Source organism: Vespula pensylvanica, chromosome 6, assembly GCF_014466175.1.
Source record: "Vespula pensylvanica isolate Volc-1 chromosome 6, ASM1446617v1, whole genome shotgun sequence".
NCBI lineage: Eukaryota > Metazoa > Arthropoda > Insecta > Hymenoptera > Vespidae > Vespula > Vespula pensylvanica.
Genome location: NC_057690.1, coordinates 6702613 through 6719241, shown reverse-complemented (window position 1 = coordinate 6719241; position 16629 = coordinate 6702613). Strand labels below are relative to the sequence as shown.

General features: G+C 39.6%; 1 protein-coding gene across 7 annotated transcripts in view; it reads right to left on the bottom strand.

The window, feature by feature from the left end:
• The window catches only part of LOC122630170 (AAC-rich mRNA clone AAC11 protein-like), an 85882-nt gene that overhangs the window by 43187 nt on the left and 26066 nt on the right, over positions 1 to 16629 (bottom strand). For 5 of the 7 annotated variants that reach the window (XR_006327422.1, XR_006327424.1, XM_043814361.1 and 2 more), the window contains exon 3: positions 5292 to 5329. Coding sequence is in view for 1 of the 7 variants with exons in the window: in XM_043814358.1 (XP_043670293.1) it covers positions 4800 to 4840 (41 nt within the window). In the remaining 6 variants the exon portion in view is untranslated. Of the gene's footprint in view, positions 1 to 4799; positions 4941 to 4966; positions 5079 to 5291; positions 5330 to 16629 lie in introns of those variants that run through there. The other 2 variants (XR_006327423.1, XM_043814358.1) reach the window with 2 other exon arrangements.

Sequence of the window (16629 nt, the reverse complement as noted above, 5' to 3'; positions counted from 1 at the left end):
TCTCTCTTATTTCTAACAAGTAGTTTAGATAAATATCCTTCCAACGTTCGAGTATATTATTTAATTATTTCCAATGCGTATTAACTCAGCGAACGAAGGAAGATGCGTGGATGTGTAAAACGTCGCACACGTGTATGCGTAAATAAGTGTACGTCTATGCATGTATCTCCAGAAGCCGCCCCGTACGATAACGCCGAGCTGTATGATAAAGAACAATTTAACGGTCTTGTTAAAGATACGAAACACGCCTACCGCGATAAAAGTGAGGCGCAGTATGGCGGATTGCCTGGCGTAAGAGACGAAAGATTGAACGTACGAAATTCAAGAACTTACAGCCAGTACAAGTAACTGGCTCTAAGTTCTTGAATTTAATCATAACGGAAGAAAAGAATAAGAATTAACGAAATGATATCGTGACGATTTAAACGAGCCTGTTAGTACTTGATTTTAAAGAAAAAGAAAAAAAAGAAAGAAGAAAAAGAACAATTATCTTATACGCGTTGCCACGAAGAAAGAAATATGAAAGGAATGGATAATATCGAAGGTAATTTTCTAACAGTAAATCATATTTTTCGCTACGTTATCGAAGGTATCTCTAAATAAATTTATTATACGATTCAAAAAAGAGAAAAAGAAATATATAGGTATATCGGAAAGAAAGATAAGTTCGTGAGGGGCGATGGACGAACGAAGAGAGGCAGACGCTTCTTCCTTGTAGCACACGTCGTCACACCTGACGTCACATACTAGTTAGGGTGCAGATGGCCCCCCTCTCAAGCGTGACGTTAGGCCCCTACGATAGGGTACCTGGCGGCGTCTAGCAATATGCTTCTTTCCCTTCTCTTTTCCCCCTTGCCACTTCTTTGCTCTCTTTCTTTTCTTTTCTCTCTTTCTCTCTCGCGTGCACACTTGGAGGGCACATAAGGTAAGGCAAAATAAAACTTGTGCCGAGGGGGCTCTCCTTTCCTAACTCGCACACAGCCGCAGCTGCTCAGGTAGCACGAGCTACTTCCACATTTACGACGATGGAACTCGTTTGAGAGTATCGTGGGGTGCTACGATGGCCCCATTGAAATTCCAACCAACCTAGACTGACTACTACGCTTCGAGAGTTTCTTCGATAGTGCGTGCTGGCGCACGCGAGCAAGAATATCGCCTTAATTTAGAACTAATTATATCCTCGACACTTATATCGATTTCTTTCGAGTTACTTCAAAAAAATATTATTGTCGAACTTCTATTGCGATAACCTACTCGCTTCGGTAAATAACAAAAGATATAAACGAATCGATCGTATCTTTTCTTTAACTTAAGTACTTCGATGTTTCTTCTGTTCTTTCTTTCTTTTTGTTTTTTTTTTGTTTTTTTTTTCTTTTCAGAATATTTTTCACGCAGAACTTGTTCCTTTTGATCATCAGGAAACACTTAGTCGTCGAAGTTGTTTTAACGAATCAATACTTCAGTATAACGAACGAGTTTCATTGAGCCTGACAATTCTTTTTTCTTTTCTTCGTGACGAAGCCACGAAAAATCGGACAAACAATCGTTGTGGTTTTTAACGAACACGAGAAAAAATCGACGTCTAAGTATTTAATCTCCAATCGATAGGAACGATGATGGATTTGTGAGGTGCGAAAGGAGTATGATCGTAAAGCTGCATCAAATTGCTTCAATAAAATCGCAATTCGATCGTTATAATAACGGATGTTATAATGGATATAACGATCGTAAATTAGGAATGACCGATTTTCGAGAGAAGTGGAGAGAAGAGGAGCAGAGAGGAGTGGAGGGGTGAAGAGAGAGGAGGATTTGTTGAAAAGCGAGAGGACGAGTTATATTGTCGTGTTTAGAACGCTCATTTCCTGCTAACTTTTTGATTTGATTATGATAAACGGTTGATTCTCCATTTGACTCTATTAACTAGTTAAGATTTATAAAACGCCTTCGAAGGCGTTAGAAGGATCAGTAACAAATAACAAAATCTTTTCGAGCTTTTAAGAAGAACCACTAACAATGAAGATACAACGATAATATCATTTTCCTCTTTTAAGACCCCCGACCGAGTACAAAGAACCTTCAAAATATCTTACTGGTATCCCAAGTCTAATTGCGGGCAAAAAGTTTTCTGAAGATTTACAAGGCGATAAACCAGTCTCGTGGTTCGACCGTATTGTCCAACATGTTATTCTCAACACAAAGTGGTCAAGACCTTCTTAGATGTCTTCTAAACATTTCGATAATGAGACGACGGTCGCTCCTTTCTACAGTAAACGACTCGAAAGAGCTATTTGTCGACGCTCGTAAATCTGTCCTGTTAATTCTCAGCACGAGACTTCCGGTTCTTCCGCTTGGGCGTTTACGTGGGCGTTTCGTGTTGTAAACACAATGTCTCAACCGTAAAACCAGTTTTCCTCGGAGTCTACATCTACTACACGTATATATACCATAGATTTTCTCGTTTACGCGTTGCTCCTTGGCAGCCGGCTGAACTTTTGCAGAACTTAAATTTCACACCTGGATGAGTTCCCTTTACTCGTAATTGGGTCCTACGTTAAGAAATTCGCTTTTGATTCTAACGGGAAAATATTATCGAGCAATTTACTCGAGCCCTTTTCTTCCTCCTCCTCTTCTTCTTCTTTTTTCTTTTTCTTTCTGATCGAATTGGAAAAGACGAGCCATTTCCTCTGACAACAGTTTCCAATTTGAGATCGAACAGGGCCGCAATCTGCCGGCTTTTCTATCCACGATATATCCGGCCCCAATTTTGAGAGTCTCGTGTCTAACGGGAGATTAATAGTATTAATAACGAACGGTCGGAGTTTAAGAACCGTTGAGGAGCGAAAAAGCGGCATTAACGTCGCCTTTCGACCGATCCCGTACAATGACTTCGAAACATATGTCGAACGAACGTGCTCGGCTTTTTCCCTTTTTTCTTTCTTCATTCTTTCCCTCCTCCCACTTTCGCTCTATTTCGACGCTCCGCATCGTGATGCGTTATTAACGGACCTTGAGAGAAAAATTTCACAAGATAGATGAGGGAGAGGAAGGGAAATAGATAAAGAGAGAATCCGTTTTCACATATGAAAGTAATTCGTACGAGAAGACACGTGGGTGGAAGTAGGATAAGGAAGAAGTAAGGTAGCTCGGGCCATCTGGTTCTCTTTTCCTTCTTCTTTTCTGCTCGAGGGTCTTTTAAATCCACCAGAGACATGCACCTTGAGACCTGTCTAGGCCAAGGACCCTCGAACGTAAGGGGCCCTTTAAAAATCGACCCTGCAAAACGAAGACACTGAGAACGATCTCCGTTCCTCACCTTACAACCCTCCTGGCCCAAACGATTGTCCTTGAGGATAACCATCGAAGCCGCTTCCTTTATATTAGAATCATCGTACTACTTCATGCATTATCAACAATATCTTATATTATATTATCGATCTCGATTATTTACACATTTGTCGATTTTGAACTTACTAAAGACTCGTAAGTATTTCACGAGAGTTTATCTTTAGATAAAGGAGATAACGTCGTTAATAGTCTCGAGCCATTTTCGTATCTTTCTAAAATGTCTTCTGGTATAGAACAATGGTTTTATTTCCGTGTATTGCCATGTATATAAGTGAGCTTTGGTAAATGTCTTTAAATTTAGAAACAAAATTAGTAACAATTTTTGTAATTCCTACATGATCGATATAGCATACACATGCACACGCATATACGCATAGTTTCATACAAATAGGAAAGATGGGAATCTTTTGAGATAGAATCGAAAAGATAGAAACTGATCGTGTTGAGTATCTTCCTCTCTCTTTCTCTCTCTCTCTCTCTCTCTCTCTCTCTCTCTCTCTCTCTTTCTCTCTCTCTCACGTTGCAATGGCAAGTCCGTCGCGCACGAGGATCTATTAACGTTACATCTGCAAACGTAGCGCGAGCGCGTTCCCGATGTGTTTGCACGGGAGATCAACGTATTGTTGACGATCGACCGACAAAGCCAAATTAATTTGCAAATCGTTCGCGGTTCGACGACGTTCGAGGGGTTTGTCTGTCCTCCTCTTGCCAATCTTCTCTCTCGCGAACAGCCCCAACGCGTACTTAGGTACATGCATAGACACACATACACACTGACGCACACACGTATACATTTACGTTCGTATACTAAGCCTGCTTTATCCATCCGTACGTACACACGTACTACGTGAAAGAGAAGAAAAGAAGAGAAGAAATCGGAGTAGGTAGGAGAAAGTGCCGGTAGGAGAAAGACGAGGATAGGAAACACTGTCTTCGAATGCATATCGGGAGATTAAAAAAAACTGCAACTCTAGATGGTGCAGCGTCAAGCATTTTTGACCCGTATTTCTCCCGCGATTCTCCGACTCTCCCCACCCAACGCCACTTTTGTCTTCTTATACACAACGAAAAGAAGAGAGAGAGAGAGAGAGAAAGAGTGCGAGAAGAACTGCAATACACGGAAGTAAGCGAGCAAGCATGTATGTATCGCGCAAACGTTCCGGCTACTACGCGTACGTGCACTTTTGTCCTACGTCACGCGTATTCAATAGCAGTAGTAGCAACAGCAGCAACGAAGAATTGTACAAGAGAAGGAGAATCTCGGTGTTGAGGTGCTTCTCCCGATCGAAGGTACGAGACGAGGAGTACAGGGAGTTTCCGACGAGTTGTGTAAATGCGAGAAAGAGAGAGAGACAGAGAGAGAAAGAGGTCGACTCGCTCGAGGTCTCGTGGGGGGACGAGCCGTGACAGTGAGACTTTTATTAGGGAAGGAATCAGCAAGCATGATTATGTACCTTAGAGCATCTCCACCTCGCCGATCACCCTTCACTACCATCGCAAACTGACTACTACTACCCTCTACGATTGACGAGAACGACGACGACGACGGCAGCAGTCATCCTTCTCATTCTCCTCCTCATCCTCCTTCTACCAAGCTCAGACCCACCCTCCCGCCCCTCGAGCTGCATTGTCAACCTCCTTCCTTCCCCTTTTACCGCGCATATATGTATGCATTGGCGTAGCTTCCTGAGAAATCGACGACTGTCTACAATGGCGGCCTCCTCGCGAGATTTCTACGTGCATAAGTAATTTGATCTTATGTACGATTTTCGATCGCCTCCCGTATTTTTTCTCTCCCAGTTTTCAACGAGAGTTATGTCGTTTTCTACCAACTATTTTCATTTCACTCGAAACTTTTACCAAGGTCAAACTTTCTTCTTATGAAAGAAAAGATCGATCGTTCGTAAAGAGATAATTGCGTGCCTAAGACTGAGTTAATTACTTACGGTGAACGTTGTCGTGGCGGTGTGAAAGATGTTGTCCCCTGAAACAGAATGATAGAATTATTATTATTTCAAGGATACGACGAGTAAATTCTACGAGTGTATTTTTTTTTCATAAGAAAATTATGAGAAATATCTTTTGATTTTTTAAGATGCTTTTTTTCTTAAATATTAAAAATCTGTACTGATCACACGATGGTAATAACAGTGAAGATCGAACGGTAGGATCGAAAGTGACGTTCTTTCCCCCGTCTGGGGAAAAAAAATTCGTCTTCGCCGGGCAGAAATTTTGAAAATGAGAGACGAAGGTGGAGGAGACGTCCGCCACGAAATTTGCATCTCTGCTTCGCCAATGCCGCTCAAGGCGATATTGTCGTTCACAATGAAACCACCCCCCAAAGCTTTCCACCACCCCCGACACATGCTCCCTCAGACAACGCACATGCAACGGACGCGTGTCGCGTTCGAACTTTCGCCTCGAACCAGATACTACGCACGAAACTTCGCGAATCTATCGTGCGATTGTATCGGGCGATACAAAAAGAATGAAAAAGAAAGTAAAAAAAAAAGAAATGTTTTGCTTCTTCATCACGGTCGAGAAAACGTGAATTCCGGAGACTCGTTTCGCTCGAGCGAAGAAAAATAATCTAAAGTGAACGAACGTTTTCAAATTTTGTAGTATTTTTTTTTCAAATAGTTTTATGCATGAAATGCAACATTAAATTGCATGCACGATATACCACGATACAATGAAACGTAGAAATTATTGTATAATATCGCGAATATTACGAACATTCGTTTCATTTCACATTAATCGATATCCGATAAAAACGTAACGGCGTAAATTTAGGTATATCACGAAGGATATCGCCGAATCGTTCACGAAATAAACAAGAAAGAATCGTACGTCGTATCGATTATCGATTACATAACATCCTTTTCCAAACCGTCTTCTAGCACGTTCTATTCAAGGACTAGCGTTCGAACGATCTCATTAATAAATTGAATCAGCGTCGACACCGATGTTAATGAACCCGTAATTATCGAACAGAGTTAAGATCACGACTTTACATAATTTTCAACCAAAGAAATCCACTTGTATATGCAATTTATGTCGTTCGTCATAGTCTAAATTTCTCATCGTACGAATGTTAAAAAAGACAAATGTCTGTTCCGATCAACGAGAAATCTTACAATATATTTAATTGATAAAGAATATCCAAGCATTTGAAATATTGATTTGTAACAAAAGAGGTAATTCATTTTTAAGAAAAGGAGAGACTCCGAAAGATAGGATCATATAGTAGGAATATCGAACAATGGAATACGGCTGGCAACTGGAAATTTGGTGAGACGCGTCTCAAGAACAATTCTACATCTACTCGAAGCTATATTGTCTCGATTAAGGATGCACGGAGTAGCGATATAGGGCTGCCGAAAGGGGCAGTACGGCGCTAGCAAGTAAAGGAGGTCGGAGGTGCTAGGTGCTACGCTTCGACGCCAGTATCTCAGACAGTTCTGGCCGGCAAGACTTAACAAATAGGCAAAGTTTTGGATGCCGGAGCCGGTGGATTCTCCGCTACTACGGCAACGACATCCTCTCTCTCTCTCTCTTTCTCTCTCTCTCTCTCTCTCCTCTTTGTTTCTAAGTTTATGATGTATTAGCTGTGCTCCGTCTCCCTCGTTCCCTCTTTCTTCATCTCTCGCATCCAGCCCTACTCTCTGTCTCTCTCTCTCTCTTTCTCTCTGTCTCTTTCTCTATCCCTCCCTCTTTCTCTCTTTCTTTCTCTCTCTATCCTTCTGTCCTAGAGAACGCGCTTGTCTCGCGCTTTTGAGTTGACCAATTTATACGCGACGTAGCTTTAAGATACAACAACCATCCGAGCGAATTAACGACGTAACGTTCTCCTAACAGGAGTGATTAAAGCCTGGGGAGCGCGACCTTGCGTTCTCGGGAGATACTCTCGCAAAGTGGATGCTGTTAAGTCCCTTGAAACGAGGCTAAATAACATATATCGACGATCGACAATTATATCATCTATATACTTACGTTCTTTACAACGTTCTTATTGTTGTAGAAAATTGTTATTAGGCATAAATATGTCTTTAATGAATTTAAGATTCAATCGATATATTTTAATCGTTAAAAATCATTTATCGATATCGGTTATAACACTGTTCTCTCGTTTTAAGAAAATAAGAACGCTGTCGATAGAATAAAGAAAAACCGCGGTATTTAAATGATGCGTTTTGAAGAAGAAAATGTGAATTACGTTATTCACGTGAAATGATCTTCTTTTGAAATAATATTGTCGATACGGGAAATGAATGAGCACGAAAATGCGTTAACCAAATTTCGATTTATGATCAAACGAGAAAAATTATTTCAACTCCAACCGTTTTCCCGGATATGTTCGATTATTCGACGGAAAAACGTACAGGATTTCGGACGCGCCAAACGTAACAGAATACGCGCTGTGCTGTAACGAGATCTAGAGAGTACTTGGAGCTCGTAACGTTCGTAACGGACATCAAACGTTTACGGCTGGTGTCTCGTGATTCGCAGAATACCTTTTATTTTTTTCGATTTTTTTTTCTTTTGTCTCTTTCCCTCTGTTTCTCTCTTTTTCTGTCTCTCTCTCTCTCTCTCTCTCCCTCTCTTTCTGACTCCCTGACTCCCACATTCCCTCTCTGCTTTGCACTCTTTAATTATCCTATGACATTAAACAAACAGTTTTTGTATATTTATCAATTTTACCTTGAACACGGGCCTAAGGATATTTATAAAATGTGGTGAATCTATTGTTTCCGAGTGCAAGAAATCGATTTAGCTATATATACATCGACTTCGGATAAATTCATTTATGGAATTAAATAACTAAATAAAATATAAATGATTTTATCATTGTACAGACCGTAGTTGGCATGGCGTGAATTTAATATATGTATATATATGTATCTGTCTAGCGATAAACGTATAACCGAGCGAACGATGTTCACTCTTCCCGGTACTTATCTCTTATATAAATAGAAGCTGAAAGATTTGTTCGATGAAGTTTTAATTATCTAAACTATTTGTATTTTAAATGTTTCTTTTCATTTTAAATATATACACGATGAATCATTTAATAGGATCGATTGAAAATTAATTATTTGAAAATTTTCATGCTTCAATTGTGATATATCATGTGTTATATACATACATGTGTGTATATATATATATATATATATTTATTGTAGTACTTATCCAACATTTTCGTAGTAATTTTATGCATCTCTTTCTTTCTCTATCTACCCACCTATCATATCTATTTATCTACATATCTATCTATATATCTATATATTTATCTATCTATATATCTATCTATTTATTTACCTCTATTTTTTTTCCTCTTTTAGCACGTTCCGACTGAGAATTAATAAAGCTCGCTCATGGCTCGGCCAGTTCACGACGCGACGTCGTTCGCCAGAAGAAAATCAATACCCGATAGGAGCGTTCCCGAAGGTCCGCTTATACTCGTCGTGCTATCTCGCTTTTATCTCGATCGTATCTTACATATTGGCGTGCGTCGCGAACGTTTCCATCGCTCTCAAGCATTGGCGAACGAGCGTTTACACACGATGAAGCGTTGCAGTAACCGCCCACACCCTTCTACCATGTCGTAGTTTGCTCGCTTGTTCGCGCGCCTTCTCAGGGTGACAGATGGCCGACCGGTAGACAAAGAACTTGGTCGACTGCTTTTCGTGCTGTTGCGTAACTCAATAACGAGGAACGCGAGTCAATCGTTTCTACTCGACATCGACGACGACGTCGACGACGACAACGACGACGATGACGACGACGGCGTCAACATCGAAGGGCTACCCCCATAGAGGTATCAAAAGGACGATGGGGTTGAAAATCAAATCCCGTTGCCTCGATGGAAATCTTCCTGTGGAGAAGATTTCATCTTTCTATTTCTTTCTCTCTCTCTTTCTCTATCTATCTGTCTATCTATCTATCTATCTATCTATCTATCTATCTATCCATCTATCTATCTATCTATCTATCTGGCTGTCTATATCTGTTTCTTTCGGTCTTTCATTCTCCTTGTTCTCTATTTCTCCCTCCTTCTCTTGGCTAGTCTCCCCACCGTTTCCTAACTTTCCATCATCAATCAAATATTCCCTCTCCGATAGGAACGTCAAACCACGTCGAACACGATCGAAGGGTACTTGGTTAGTGTTCCACGATGATTAGACGATTAAGAGTTCCCCTCTAATCGTACGTTCGTGCCGGCTCTTGGATATAGAATTAGCTTTACTACCAGCACAACGAGATATTTGCTTCGTGTTTGATTCAAGAGTATAAGACTTTTTATTTCTTTTATCATCGTGTACATTATATCGGTTAGGAATTTATATACCCATTTCTTTCATCGAATAAATGAATGAATGAATGAATGAATGTATAGTGAATCGATTTAATCGAAAAGTGGTTGTATAGATCATTCTTGTACAGATCATTCAAACGTTTTAATTCAAAAAATTAATAAAAATGTTCTTACGACAAGCGCATAATAAATTTGTTGGAACGCGGTTAAAAGCATCGTCTTAGAACGATCAAGGCAGAAATAGGCGTGATAGGCGCATGTGCGCGAAGAAGAAGAGGGCGGCACGTTGACGGATACACAATAGACACGTGCCAGAATCTAATCATCGCAGAAAACCTGGGGCTAGAGCTGTTTTTTTCTTTAAGCTTCACCATTCATCGTGTTAACTCACTGGAAATTCATTAAAATGGACTGGTATGAGCGCATGACTAACGTTTTCCTTTTTATCTTCTTCGAATTCGATAACGCGTATTATTAGACAAATGTTCGAATAAACTGTTTGGTTTTTGGAAAATCTTCCCTGATATATCAAATCGTATTTTTATATATCATATCAGAATAAAAAAGCTAGAATAAAAAGCGAATATACGTCGATGACATTCATCAGATAAAGAATTACTTTTCTAATCGTTTAGGAAAAATGGCTTTAGCGCAAACTTTTTCAACGACGACGATGAGGAAGAGCTTTAGGAAGTATTCGCTCAAGGCACAGAGAGAATGATTTCACGGTAACTACAATCGGCGAGGCCAGCTATATACTCTGAGCCGTTCCGGCCTATAGATAACGATCGCACTTTGGTATTAGTATTCACTGATCGAAAGTTCAACGTATGCGGTCCTATTTTTACGGTGACGGTTAGCAACTGCATTTCCATGTCTAAAGTCGTTTATTCGATGGCTCGCTGCATATTCGATCGCGCGGGGGGGCTTATATCGTGTACGTAAAAGTTACAACGGCTGCTGAAATTGAGATAGGAACACGTGGCCCCGTAGCTCTAGAGGAGACGCCCCCTGCATCTAATCGCGAGAGTAGTTATGGAATATTCTCGGACGGTGAACGGAAGGATGGCATACACGGACTCTCTGCACGCGTTCTACAACGATAATGAATTGTCGTCTGGAAATGCCTATCGATTCACTGATAATCGGAAGGAACTTATAATCACAATTAAATGAGTAAAATGCTCGCGCTCGCTGCTTGTTATAAACGTTGTATTCTTTTTCATTTTAATTTTTAATACCTCCTTTAAATTCGATATTTCTATCGGTTATGATAATAAAATGAAGATATATATTAGGTTCATATTTAAAATATGCAAAAGGAAAAGAATTCCTCGATGTTTAAGTAGTAGATATCTTTTCTATTTTAATATAAGCAAACGGAGATAACTGAGACGTATGATATACGTATCATATGCACAGAAAATGCAAGTATTCTGTAACGGGACAGTGAATTCCTTCCAGAAAGGACTAAGCAACAAGTGGCTTCTTAGCTCGAACAATCTTAGCTCGATGTTCAACAAGTGTTTTCCGAATGAATACCTTTGAGCATTTCTCACAGGAAATATTAAGAAATGTTCATGTTCCTTATCGCAGAACGTATATTTCCCGGTCTTCTTTTCTCCTTCATTTGCGCTTTTCTTTTCTAAGTTCAATCTCGATGTGTTCTTATTTTTTCGATCAAGAAGAGTTTAATAAGATGACTATTTTCGATTTTACTAAAAATATACAAAAACTCTTTTTAGATATTTATATTTAACATCAAATCCTCGAATGCTCAAATTCTTAACACGTATCATATAAAAACTTTAGAATTTTTTAATTTTTAACATCTGCACAATGTACGAATCAATAATAAATAGATGAATTTATTAAACAAATCTATCACGTAATCTTTTCCTTTATCAATCGATATCTTTTTATCTCTGAAAAGGTTAACGGGTCGTCTTTATTCCACTTAATGGCTACGTCGTAAATTCAACTGAGTATGATTTACGTCAGGTTTTAATTACACCATTTTGCAGGATTAATTCAAAGTAACGCGGAATAACATATTCCAAGTCGCAAATTGCTGGAAATTTAATGGTTTTGCCTGGTTATCGACAAAGACGTGACGGAAGTTCGTAACGCGAAGAAAAATAAATGACGTATGGACTTATTGTATTGGTAATATGTTACAAATTATGTTTGCGAGATAGAAAAAATTATCACGAAAAAGGTAGGTATCTTCAATTAAATTCTCTACTAATGAGACTGAGAATTGTTTTACAATACAAATGATTAAATGTGTAAATAATTACAAGAAGACTCTTCGAACTTTGAGTTCGAATGTGAGATACAAATGACGAATGATTTAGCGTGCCAATATTTCTAATCATAAATATTAATAATTAAACCGAACAATAACAATTTAGATATAAAGAAATAAAAAGAATACCACTTGTAAGTAATGTTTTTGCTTGTTTTTGTTGTTGTTGTTGGACAAGTTGTCAATATATACAGTATATGAAAAAAAAAAGAAGAAAAGGAAGAAGAATAGAAAAAGTTATAGGAAGTTCAAATACTCGTTCAAAGAACAGAACTCTTGGGCAGCAACAAGTTGATATCTTGTTCCTTTAAAAGGGTTTAGCGAAAAGAGGGAAGAGACTCAGAAACGTCTTTTCCGTTGTTATCGTAAGAAAACACTTCCTTCCTTCCTATCGTCTTTCAGCTTGGCACACTTCTTCTTTTCATCAACAGGTTACCCTGTTGGGTGGTAAGCTCTCGTCTGGAAAATCTTTAAGGGAAGTTTCTCTCGACCATGAAGGGGCTAAGAAAACTTGCTTTGCTACGAGAAGAAAAGAGATTCTGGTGTGAGAAGTAGGAAGAAAAGGATGGGTGGACTTTCTTTCTTAGGGCCTGAAAAAGCGAAGGACGTTCGGTTGGAGGGTGTTTTCCTTAGGGATGACTCCAAGACGATCTACTCTCACCCTCTCACTCTGCAACGTCTTCTCTCTAACCTGTTGAAGCTACCCCTAGAGAGATAAAGTGTTTTCTTGGCCGGAGACGAGGATGGGGACCGGGGAAATTTGCTAGGGTAAGAGGCGAGAATCTTGGGATACTTGGGATAAAGTCTATAGAAGGAGACGGATGGATGGTTCGCTCTGCGAAACTAAGGGAGATAAGAAGAGAGAGAGAGAGAGGGAAAGAAGAGCGCGTCGAGATCTTTCCGGGCGAGAAGACGCGGGTGAACGAGTCTCTGAAGAGAAAAAGAGAGAGAAAGAGAGCGAGAGAGAGAGAGAGAGAGAGAGAGAGAGAGAGAGAGAGAGAGAGAGAGAGAGTAGAGCCGAGAGCTCTTTGAAGAAGTGACACCTTTGTTTTCCCAGAGGGCGCTCGAACGAGCCGCGAAGGGTTAGTAGTCTCGAGGAAAATTGACGTTACGAGGAAATTACTCGGAAGCAGGAGACAAAACCCTCGTGCTCGGCGATGCGCATTCGCACGATACTCGCTCGCTATTAGACCGCGTGTGCAAGTGCGTTGCCACGAACTCGTCAGTACGCTCGTTCGAGCCTAAAATTTTCGCCTCGTTATAAATCTTGGAAATACTGTCACTGAACGCTTCCGATTTTTGAACGAGTATTCGAATAAAAATATATTTTTCTATTTATTAAGGAGGAACTAGTCGAGTTCTTTCAACATCTTCAGCTGGTATTTCCGGAAGTGTCATTGTCCCGGTTGAATCTCGATTGCGTTTTGAAAAGCTAATGTGAAGGAGCAACACGTTGCTGGGACGCGTGACTTTTTGCCCACGAGTCTGCTTTTTGTGGGCTAAACCATTGTGCGTTCGACTTCTTCCTCTTAAATGGGCTGTCGCGTTGTCGGGATAAATATTTAACGGGGAGGAAGGTAGGAAGAGACTGTTATGTCGACATCCGTCAACATCCGTCAACATCGAGGAGGAGGTGGAGTAGACGAGAGACGCTCTTGTTCTTCCGGCGAGTGCAGGATGCTCTCGATCATATCTCACAAACGGGAGGCCGCGTTTGTACATACATAAATACACATATATACCCTCATATATATATATATATATATATATATATAATATAGACACACACACACTTCATATACGGCCGATCCTTTACGAGATTCAAAATATATGCAGAGTCGCGACGCATGGTCGCACACCGACAAAGGAGTTTCTCGAGATAAAGGGTCTTTTCTAGAAAAGAGATCGACTCGCCGATTCTGTTTTCGACCGCAAAACGGTGAAAACACGAGCCCTGAAGAAACGAGCCCAAAACCACCATTATTCACAATTTTCGTAAACGGATATACATAACGAGAAGGAGACAAGCAGATGATGAACCTTTTTCCTTGGGAATCCACGGATTATAACGAGTGTTCAGTTCGAACAGCGTTTCGCGGTGGGTTCAAGTAATTCGAGACGTTTCTTCGTCTTCTTTTTGACCTCTTCCTAGTTTTCAGCTGCAGCTCGACATCACAAGCTTCGAGTTCGCTTGCCAGTCATTCGTTTGGCAGATGCCGAAATCGATGCGCCCACAGAGATAATGGGACGCACTACGATGGATAATGGATTTGATAGAAGAAACGACATAGAGTGGCCCAGATTTCTTTGGGTACCGTTTCCTTAGTTTTTTAAAACCATCCTTTTCTTCTTCTTCCATTTTTACCGTTTCGAATTGATTTTTTAAGGATTGCATTATTTCTTTCGTAGTCTTTCTCTGATTTTTTAAAAGATATTCATTCATTGATTTATCGACGAGCGGAATAAACGAAACGAATGATATATCCTATAAACTATCTCTTTAAAAACTAATTTCAATTTCAACTTAAATACATATTCATCGTCGGCCATTGTAGCGAAAAAAAAAAGGAAAGAAAGAAGAGATTATCCCTGTCTTTGGAAAAAGAAACGTATTATAGCATGAAGAACTTTACGTGATCATCGTCGTCGTATAAGGAGATTGTGTATTCGTTTGAGGGCTAAAGTCGCGAAGAGAAAAAGAGAGAGAGGAAAAGAGAGAGAGAGAAGGAGAATCATAGTTATCCGATACATGAACACATCTGTAAACGTATACGTGTGAGTGTGTATATCGAAGAGGTAGGCTCTGCACCCTCCGCTTGTCGTCGGTTATTTCTTTCTGTTTACCTCCCGTGAGCTCGCGATAGAAGATACAAGAGCAAGAAAGAAAGTGAGGGAGAAAGAGAGGGTGAGACATCGTCCTTCTCTTCTACCTTTGCTTCTTTTCTCGAGCGCTCGTTTTTTCCTCCCTTTGTCACGCAGCCACGGAAATTAAGAGACTTTTCTCGTCCACCCTTTTCGAAGTACACACACGCATACGTAAGAGGAGAAGGAGTAGGAGGAAGAGCTGCTGGAGACGAGCATTGGCGTGCGCGAGCGCACGCATTACGAAGAGCTTGTACGTAAGTGTGTTGAGAAGGGGGACACAGGAGCTATTGTCCACGGACACCTGTGGACTTGTGAGCCACATACGATGCTCCGGCAGCCACTTACTTTCGAGTACAGAAAAGCTCACTCTCTGTCACTTTCTTTGTCACTCTCTTTCTCTCTCTTTCACTCTCATGCTTTTCTTCGACTCTTGGTGCATAGTCTACCTTTCTACGTACTTTCTCTCTTCTATTCTTATGTGAGACAAATCTCTTAGCTTCCTCTATTGTCGGATCTCGAATCCTATGCTTCCTTTAAAGAGAATCCTTTTTTATCTTTCAACATTTTATTTTTTATTATTTACAGCACTAAACATTTTTGTTTTTAGATATCGCGAAAATCGAATTATATTTTCAACTTTACTCGCCATCGATATCTTTAGAATGAAGCCTTTTCTTAATAAATCCGACGATAAAAACTTTCCAAGTGGAATAATTCGATGCTCGTGGCTTTCAACGTCCTGTAAATTGGAGTGCTCGAGAGAGTATTCATTCGTCGATGAATTATAATAATAATGAACCAGGAGTTCGAATGAATGATATAAATCAAATTAAAGTTTACTCGTTAAGGAAACGTTTATAAAATCCAAAAGAACGTTCTTCGGTTCATATTTCTCTATCATATATTCTAGAAATTGGTGCTTGCTTATAATTATATGTAACAGGGAAAACAATTATCTTTATCCTTTATCTTCATCTCAACAAATTCTTATCAAAGATATAAGCGACTATATTTTCGTAGATGCAGCTACAATGTCGAGATCGTTTAAACGAACGCATCTCGCTATTTCGACAAAGTACATATATCATACGTACACATATACAACGTATGCACTTGATTAAACGCCAACATCCAGTGCTTAATTATCCATAATATCCGTTGCAACCGGATATCATGGACCATCGAATTGGTAACGGTTTGAGAAAGAAAAAGAACGAGAGAGGGAGAGAGATGAAAAACAAAAAAAAATGTGGATAAAAAAAACAAGAAAAAAAAATACAATGCCCCACAGACGCATAAAAGTATGGCCGTGTACGCGCGCAATTCGATCGCTGGTGAGCACGTCAATGTGAAGGTACACTGTTGGCCGATAGGTAAAAACAAAAATCGAGCCCGCCGATATACGCGTTTTTTTTATTATTTTTGTTTTTTTCTTTTTGTGAAATTACGGCTCTTGCCTCGAGATTCGCACACTTTCATAAATCAATCGACGCTTCAACATTTGTGTGTATGTATATATATATATTTTATATATTATACTTACATATATATACACATATACATATATAAATGCATATAAACATATACGCATATGTATACGTGTGAATATAATAGATATATATATTGCACTCATATACATACATATACATATATATATATATATATATTTATATATATATATATATATATATATATATATTCTCACGGTTAATTATTTTTATTCACAAGCTTGTGCACAGAGAAACATTCAGTTCTACGCTCCGTCACGGTGATTCTCTCACTTAGGCGTAAAAAG